This window comes from Nansenia antarctica, assembly GCF_963989245.1.
Source record: "Nansenia antarctica genome assembly, chromosome: 18".
NCBI classification, from domain to species: Eukaryota; Metazoa; Chordata; class Actinopteri; order Argentiniformes; family Microstomatidae; genus Nansenia; species Nansenia antarctica.
The window spans coordinates 11296415-11305236 of NC_137691.1; the positions used below are offsets into that span (position 1 = coordinate 11296415).

Sequence of the window (8822 nt, forward strand, 5' to 3'; positions counted from 1 at the left end):
TCCATTGACCTGGCTAACGCCTACTACCAGGTGCCTCTTGCTGAGGAGTCACGCGACCTAACGGCATTCATCACCCATGATGGACTGTATCGGTTCTGCCGTGTGCCATATGGACTGGCATCAGCGCCAGCTGCCTTTCAGAAGATGATGAGCATCATTCTCGCTGACCTGCCGGGTGTGGAGTACTACATTGATGATGTCATCATACATGGCAGTGACAGGCACACACATGACGAGGCTCTTAAAGTTACCCTGCAACGTCTGAAATCTGCTGGCTTGCAGCTTAATAACGACAAATGCCGTTTCCGTGAGCCCAGTCTACCATTCCTGGGTCACACTGTCTCTGCTGATGGTCTGCTTCCAGACACTGTACGCATACAGGCCATCGCTGAGGCTCCAGCACCCACTGACGCTACTACTACTACTACTACTACTACTGCTGCTACTACTGCTACTACTGCTACTACTACTACTACTACTACTACTGCTACTACTACTACTACTACTGCTACTACTACTGCTACTACTACTACTGCTGCTACTACTACTACTACTACTACTATCACTACTACTACTACTACTGCCACTACTGGTTCATCTCCTTTTGAACTGCTCCACGGTCGGCCCATGCGAACCAAGCTGACTCTGTTACCTCCTGCTCCTGAGTGTACTCCGGCGACGATGAACATTCGCCACAGAGTCAGTGAACGACAGCGCAAGATGAAGGCCTACACTGATGCCAAACGTGGTGCACGTCCTCCTGCTTTTCAAAAAGGGGACAAAGTGCGGGTTAAGAATCCTCTGCATGTGATGAAAGGTCACAGAAGGTACAGTGATCCTCTCACCATAAGCAAGAAGGTGGGGGACAGCACATACATTCTGAGTGATGGAAAGACTTGGAATGCCTCTCATCTCACTGCTTTCCCAGACACTGCCGCAACCACAGACGGAGACACTGTAGAGCCTGTGGTTGATCATTCACCCAGGCCTAGACGTAATATCCAGAGGTCTGGATGGCTAAAGGACTATGTCTCTTGAATAGCCTAATAATGGGTCACTGACAGTTGTTGAATTGTATTCCTGTTGTATGGGGATTGTTGCACTTATACTGTTTGCACTACTTTGGTCTAGTGTTATTGTATTAGACTGTCATTACCTAGATTAATAATATTTAAGTTTCCTTATGTGATATTGATTGGGTAATGTGATATTGTTTTGTTTATACATGCTGAATCTACCATTTCATTTTTTTGCTTGCCTTGTTGTTAGTACAAGTAACTCTTTTCCAGAAAGGGGGAAATGTTGTGTCCTGCCCTTTAAGACGGAATCACGTGTTAGACTAGGGAGGAAGTTGAAGTGTATGCTGGGTAGTTGGCTGCCATACTCATTCATGCTGAGAAGTTATGTTGAGTAGTTTGCTGCTATACTGATGCTGTAAAGAATAAACCTGCGTTTGATGGACCACGTTCTCTATCTACTATTATTACTTACAAGTCCAGTCCGGACATCACATCTCTGTTTAGAATGATAAGGTTCTATCTCCGTTTAGAATGATAAGGTTCTGTCTCCGTTTAGAATGATAAGGTTCTATCTCTGTTTAGAATGATAAGGTTCTATCTCTGTTTAGAATGATAAGGTTCTATCTCCGTTTAGAATGATAAGGTTCTATCTCCGTTTAGAATGATAAGGTTCTATCTCTGTTTAGAATGAGAAGGTTCTATCTCTGTTTAGAATGATAAGGTTCTATCTCCGTTTAGAATGATAAGGTTCTATCTCCGTTTAGAATGATAAGGTTCTATCTCCGTTTAGGGCGGTTCAGAGATATTGAGCGTCAAAGTTTTTACATTCCATTATGTTTTGTGAGATGGAACCTTTGTATTTGATGAATTACTAACTCAAAGGCACAGGCATTAATAAACACCTAATGGATCAGATTATGTAAAAATCTAAATTTTGACAAAAATGGAGATAGAACCTTATAATTCTAACGTCACGAGTTGTCTCATACAACACAGTCATTATAGTTGTAATAAAAAAGGTCATCTCATAAATACCTTCATGTAGGTTTATTTTATAAAACTGACTGAACATTTTACATCATTCATCAACTCCAAACTTCATTAACGTTTAGAAAATACACAAAAAAGAGCAGGTGAAAGTAATGAAAGTATGGGCAGGGAGATAGAGAATTCCGTACATGATGCTAACAAACATACACACTCACACTGAATGTAACACACAGGGGCGCTGGTGAGTAGATTACTGTAATACCCATGAGGACTCTGAGTTCTCTTTTAACATCCAGCCAAGCCAACTGTGTGTGTGTGTGTGTATCTCTGTGTGTCTGTGTGTCTGTCTGAGACATGTTCACTGTGTATAGTTTTGGTGGTGGAGGTGTCTGTGAGTGTGTGTGTGTGTGTGTGTGTGTTCTCTCTGTATGGTTTTGAAGGTGGTTGAGGTGTGTGTGTGTGTGTGTGTTCTCTCTGTATGGTTTTGAAGGTGGTTGAGGTGTGTGTGTGTGTGTGTCTTCAGTGTGTGTAAAGAGCGGAGGGTGAAGGGACGGTAGGGAAGAGCGCAGACAGAAAGGACCAGATAACTGTCCCCAGATCTGTGCCTTTGGACCACATTCTATATCCTCTCCCTCTCTCAGCTCTGATTGGTAGGCACAGCCGGTGGCAGGACCAGCCTATCCAGCTCGTCCACCTGCGGGGCGGGTGTGGCCGCAGTCCCCTCCCCTAGTGTGGTCATGAGGTTGGGCACGCTCTTGCTGCGTACACACTGGAAGTCAACATGGCGGCTCTTCCCCTCCTCCTTCTCCCAGGACAGCTGGATGAACGGCCGCTGCACGTAGTTGTAGATGACCTCTGACCTCCCGCCCGGACGCCGCTTCACCTTCTCCTTACACGTGGGGTACCCTGGGAAACAGGAGGGCCGCGACAGGGCAGGCAGCAGAGAGACGATGGACAAGTTACTCGACAGGTTAGGGTGTCGTACAGGTGAGAATGAGAGTGAATACAGGTGTGTGGAGTCTGGTAGACATGCTGGGGCTACTGCACTGTCACCTAGCATGTTTTAGTTTAGCTGCATTTTGAGCTTCCTCAAAAACTGAGAGTTACGCTTCACCTGTAACGGCAGTTCACTGTGACTGCTCTGTGAAATCCATCAGGCGTTTAAACGAAGGAGAGCTGTCTGGAGACTTAATGAGTTATTATTACTAATTTACTACTATTACTAATTATTAGTTAGTTACTTATATGTCTTTTATAGGTAAAGGCAATGCAACTACCATGTCCTTATTCCACAGTATATTCTATGTGAAAAAATCTGTTTGAAACAGTGTGAAAGTAAATGTATTGTATTTATTGCGCAAGAAATAAAGAACATTAAAGTATGAAACAAGGCAAGTGACTTTGGGAAACCCACAAAGGGCTTAGAATTAATTTCTTGACCAAGTTACTTCTATACACCACAGACCTGAGAACACGGCAGTCATGTTTAAAGAGCGAGTTTAAATTCTGTTCAGGTTTAGACATGACATGCCTATGCTAAGCTAGCTGTCATAGCAACAGCCCCGCAGTATTTTGTAGAGGAGAATGAGCTGGATAATTGTTAGCAATGTGGCAGAAGCTCTCCTCGGGGTATTAGAAGGAGCTAGAAATGTTACAGGTAGGGGACAAGTGAAGGGGTCAGAGGTCAGGGGTGACGACTAGAGGAAGAGGAAAGGGGTAGACATTAGCGATAGCGGCATATGTGGCGGGGCTAGGAGGAAATGTGCAGTTGACTCACCCTCGATGCCGATCCTGATGTTCTTCATGCCTCTCTCCTTCAGCAGGGCTTTAGCCACGTCTCTGTTATCTATGTACTTGAAGAAGCGGTAGAGCTTGGTGCTGTACAAAACTGGACCAGAACAAAGACAGATCAATAAACACAAAGCTATTCAAAAACGGTGTTTGAGATATATATAGATATATATTTAAATGTGTCTAATTTACCGTGTTCCACTTGAAACTTGTGTACGTTTCTGTTAAAGGACCAAATGGCTAAAATGTGTGTGACTCTTAAGCGTGTTACTGACTCTGGGAGTGCTCCTCTCCCATGGGCGGAGGGTTGTCATGGTCCCAGTCCACTAAGTCGTCATCGGTCAGAACTACGATGTGACACCCCCTCTCGCCCTCCTGAGTGCTGGCCACCATCACCGGGACGACCAGCTCCTCCAGGAAGACCTCGAACTGACACCGCGCCCCGTCATTGGACAGCTCGTGCAACAACGCACCTGGCGAACAATGATGTCATACCATTTGAACGACGACCACTGGGTTTGACATTTATTCAGGATCACAGAGACATTTATAAACAGAATTGAAAAGGACTGAACGTCGGTTCTGATGAAGTGTATGCAACGTTCCTGAACATTGGACATTTTGAACGTGCCCTAGTGGTAAGAAAGGATTGGTGGTCATGTGAGTTTGTGGCCCTTTCTCAATTGCTCGAAACTCCGTTCTCTCCTCTGTCCTCTAGAAGGTCTAAGTTCCACTCCTCTATATTCTCCTCCAATGCTTTATGGGAAGGAAGAGAGTGAAGGATGGAGGAGAGGAACCATTGAGAAAGGGCCAGGTTGGGGCGCTTAGGTGGCGTAGCGGGTTAAGCGCTGACCATGTTACCGTAGGTTCCCCGATTCGATTCCGGCCGGGGACATATCCTGCATGTCACCCCTCCTCTCTCTCTCACCCATCCTTCCTGTCTAAAAATATTCACTGTATCTATCAATAAAATGAAAAATATGAGTGGGACTGCCCCACTCAGAAAAAATTACTTTAAAAAAAAAGAGAAAGGGCCAGGTTGTTACTCACTGAGGTCTCGGCACCGGACGGTGCTGTAGTCAAAGTTAAGGCAGAGGTAGTCACACGCCTCCCTCAGCTCAGCCACAGACACGCCCTCTGGACACTGGAGGATACCCCCTCTGTAAAAGTCCTGAGAGAAGGAATAGAGAAGGGGGTGAGGGCAAGTATGATCTGATTAAATAAGAAGCTGTGCTCAATAGACCTCAATAGGCTTGCTTTTGAGAGATATAGGAGTGAGTCTTGACAGTCAACTATTACTGTGGAATAAATTGCCTTGTTCTCTAGTCATCAACTAAGATGTGGTATCAAACTGTCTGTTCAAGCTCAGTACTGAATGGAAAGAACTTAAAATGGCACAATTTAATGGGAGTTGTCCCTAACGTCCATATGACGTCATCCTGCTTCTAGTAAGAAACTCACCAGGACGACTCTGAAGATACTGGCCCCGATGCCTTCAACAATCTCATACTCGCCCTTAGCATTTGGTCGTGTGAAGTTATGCTTACGGCCTGGACCGAACATCCTGAAATTGAAATGAAACATTTAAAGGCATAGTTCACCTAAAAAACGATGTTTGTCAAATATTCATGAGTGTGCATGTGCCTGTGTGTGTGTGTGTGTGTGTGTGTGTGTGTGTGTGTGTGTGTGTGTGTGTGTGTGTGTGTGTGTGTGTGTGTGTGTGTGTGTGTGTGTGGGTAAGCCAAAACATGTACAGTGGTGGATAACCGAGTCCAAGGCAAACGAGTAGGGCAGTGTGCAGCTCATCCTAATTAAGTCATAGAGCTAGTATTGGTATAGGTCCAAACAAAAACAAAAACATCTCAAATATATTTCCTTGATTCCTTATGTCTTATCTCCTCGCTTCCTTCACAAAATGGATTGGAGAACCTCAGACCTCCTCATCCAATGAATTTTCAGAAGCAGGTGAGGATTGAGGAAGAGGAAGTCAAGGGAAGGGGGCTTTTGAGATTCGTCCACTGAGAGGGTGGGCCTTACCTCCCCAGCAGCGTGTCCGGGTGGGTGGTGAACAGCGCGGGATCCACCACAAAGTGTGTACCGTCCACTATTAGAGTCACTCTTTCAGAGGAGGGACGAGGCGGTGGGGGGTTGGGGGGGACAGCTCCACCCCTCACCTCTGCCCGAAGGTACGACTCTGGGCCTGCTGACATCTCACTGTCTGTGGGAGAAGGAGGAGTGCATTAGACTAAGTACCGGTACTGGACAGGGAGGAAAGGGGAAAATCAGCTCTCACATTGGGGCATCACCGGTGCCCAACTACCTGCCCAATCGTGGACCTTCAGGAAAAGCGGTGTCTGTGGAGGGTGCGAGGCATCATTGAAGACACCTCCCACCCCAGTCACGGACTGTTTGCCCTCCTCCCACATGGGAGGCAGTACAGGAGTCGAGGCTCCCACACCAGCAGGCTGGAGAACAGCTTCTTCCCTGCAGCTGTCAAGCAAGCTGCTGAACTCAAGATTCCGGCGGTAGCCTTGCCCCCTAGCCCCCACCCCCATCCTCTCCCCCTCACCCTGCCCCCTCCACCCCCCAACAGGAGGTACATTGCACCCCCCCCCCCCCCACTATACCATCTTGTCTGTACTATCTTGTCTGTACATATCTCACTGTATATCTACATATAACTTTATGACTTTTGCACTATGCACTAGCCTATTGCATCTGGCTTAGATGCCGAATGCGTTTCGCTGTCTCTGTACGTGTACTGTGTCAATGACAATTAAATTGTATCTGTACTGTATAGGGTTCAGGACTAATGGTCTTGCAAAGGTGCACAGCAGCATTCCACTGTAGGCAACAGGTCTCAGGACAGGTGCATGATGACAACAGGTGGAAGACCTGTGGATTGTTGCAACAGGTGGAGCAGAATTGAGTTACAACTTGTACTGACCTGATTTTCATGGCGCAGAACAGAACTGGTTATTAAAATGATACAAAATAACATCGTTATTCTCACATTTGTCCCTCTATTTTCATTCACAAGATCATCAATAATATGTCAAAAGTGCGCCACGTTTCCTTCTGGAAACTTCCTCCGCTGTTTAATAATACGTCCCAGCTGAGAGGAGTCTACAAGCTACAACATTCCACATAAATAAAATAAATAAGAGGAATAATTTACCAAGAGGAGCAAAAAGCAAAAACCAACGTGTTCTGTTTGGCGCCGTTTCTGTTACGTCAATGCGGCGGGAATTTCCAGTGAATATGATAGTATGCCCAGAAGTGTCCCGGCGCAGATCAGTAGGAGTTGTACTAATCCTAACCCCACGGTGACACAGTGACACGTCCTTAGGCCCAGACGGGGACACGGGATAATGAGCTCTAATCCAATTACCCCGATGTAGTTCAACGAAGAGGGAATTCCCAATCCTTTGTTCTGTGTGTGTACAGTACAGAGTGTGGGATATTGCTGGCTGTGTTTCCCGAATTGAGATGGAAAAAGTGTGACTCTTAACCATGCCCCCCCAAAACTTCAAATGATTTGACAGGAAATACATCATGGTGTATGTTTATGCATAGGCTATGGTTTTAAAACCTCCCAGGAACAGAGAAACTGCCTGTTTCTAGAGGATCATGAATTATGAGTAATCTTTTGTCTCCGTCCCCTATACCATTCACTTCAATGTATGATCACTTGCACCAATGCACCTCTATGTTAGTGACCTATATGGATTTTTATTTATTTGAGAAGACACTACTGTTGTGAGACTTCCATTTGCCTACATAGGTACTGTATGTTTTAAGATACTGCCATCAGGTGGATAACAGATAATAGGGCTGATCACTGCTGAGTAAAACTGATTTGACAAACCTGTGATCACATCCATCAGGTCTGTCTGCACCATATACAGTGGGGGAAATAAATATTCAACATATTTCCATTACAGCAATTCACATGACATTGAGTTAATACCAATAACACTACACAGCTAAAATTGTAACAATCCAATCCATTAAAAAAATGTGCAATAAAGTGGAATGACACAGGAAAGAAGTATTGAACACGTTAACTGAAATGTATTTAATACTTCGTGGAGAAGCCTTTGTTTCCAATGACAGCTTCAAGATGTTTCGAGGCACAAATAAATGTGATGAGTCTTCAGCAAACTAAAGTGGATTAAAATCATAGCAAATTAATATTTTGTACAGTAGCCTACACTTATTCATTCATAACATGTGTTCATTAACTTCTTAACACTGGTTTTATTTTAATTTTAAAATGTGTACTTTGTTGACTTGAATGATATGCTTTTCCAGTTACTGGACATGATAACACAGGCCATGGAGCCTCCCCAGCTATGTGGACCAGCTGTATTATGACTGGTCCACAGACATGTGCATGAAACTAGACACAAACTCAGATGTGTTCCAGGGCCAGGACTTGAGAGAACCTGATGCCACTAACCTAACTAACCTGGTCCACTACTCCACAGCGGGCCACACCGGTGGGGGAGAGAGACCTCTGCCATGTGTGTACTATTATTATAAAAAATAAAAAAATAAAAAAGTTAAATTACAAATCTCATGAGATTTATCAGAATAAGCCTGGATTTTCCTTTAGCGACATTGATGGAATACCCCCCTGGTCACATCTGGAATGTGGTCCACAGTGTGCCCATGTGATGCTTAATTATGAATCTTCACTGCACTCAAGTGGACATATGTGGTACTGCCACATACTAAGTAATCAATAATCAATTTTGTTGTGTACTGCCCGTTTTCTCATTAAATGTAAACTCCATTGAGTGAATGTTGACTACTTGCGAATTAAAAGACTGTAAAACAAGCATTGCTGCACTTTTTCAAACTGACACTTTGTATGAAAACTAAACACATTTCTGATTCTGGATTGTTAAGGGCTCTGCACACAGCGTGCGATTTCTGTTGCGCGTCAACATTCCATTTTGAAGTTTGAATGGAAGTCTATGAGAACATCGCATTTCAACACACACGGCCCCGATTTTA

General features: G+C 44.6%; 1 protein-coding gene across 1 annotated transcript; it reads right to left on the reverse strand.

Moving 5' to 3' along the window:
* Positions 1-2646: 2646 nt before the first annotated feature.
* On the reverse strand, positions 2647-5932 carry kctd20 (potassium channel tetramerization domain containing 20; the record flags this gene model as incomplete). Its single annotated transcript, XM_080547895.1, has 6 exons — positions 5838-5932; positions 5262-5364; positions 4851-4971; positions 4076-4273; positions 3787-3897; positions 2647-2915 (listed from the first exon to the last, which is right to left on the reverse strand). The coding sequence occupies exons 2-6, from the start codon at positions 5361-5363 to the stop codon at positions 2647-2649; spliced, it is 801 nt and encodes a 266-aa protein (XP_080404021.1). The 5' UTR covers position 5364; positions 5838-5932.
* Between the last annotated feature and the right edge of the window lie 2890 nt (positions 5933-8822).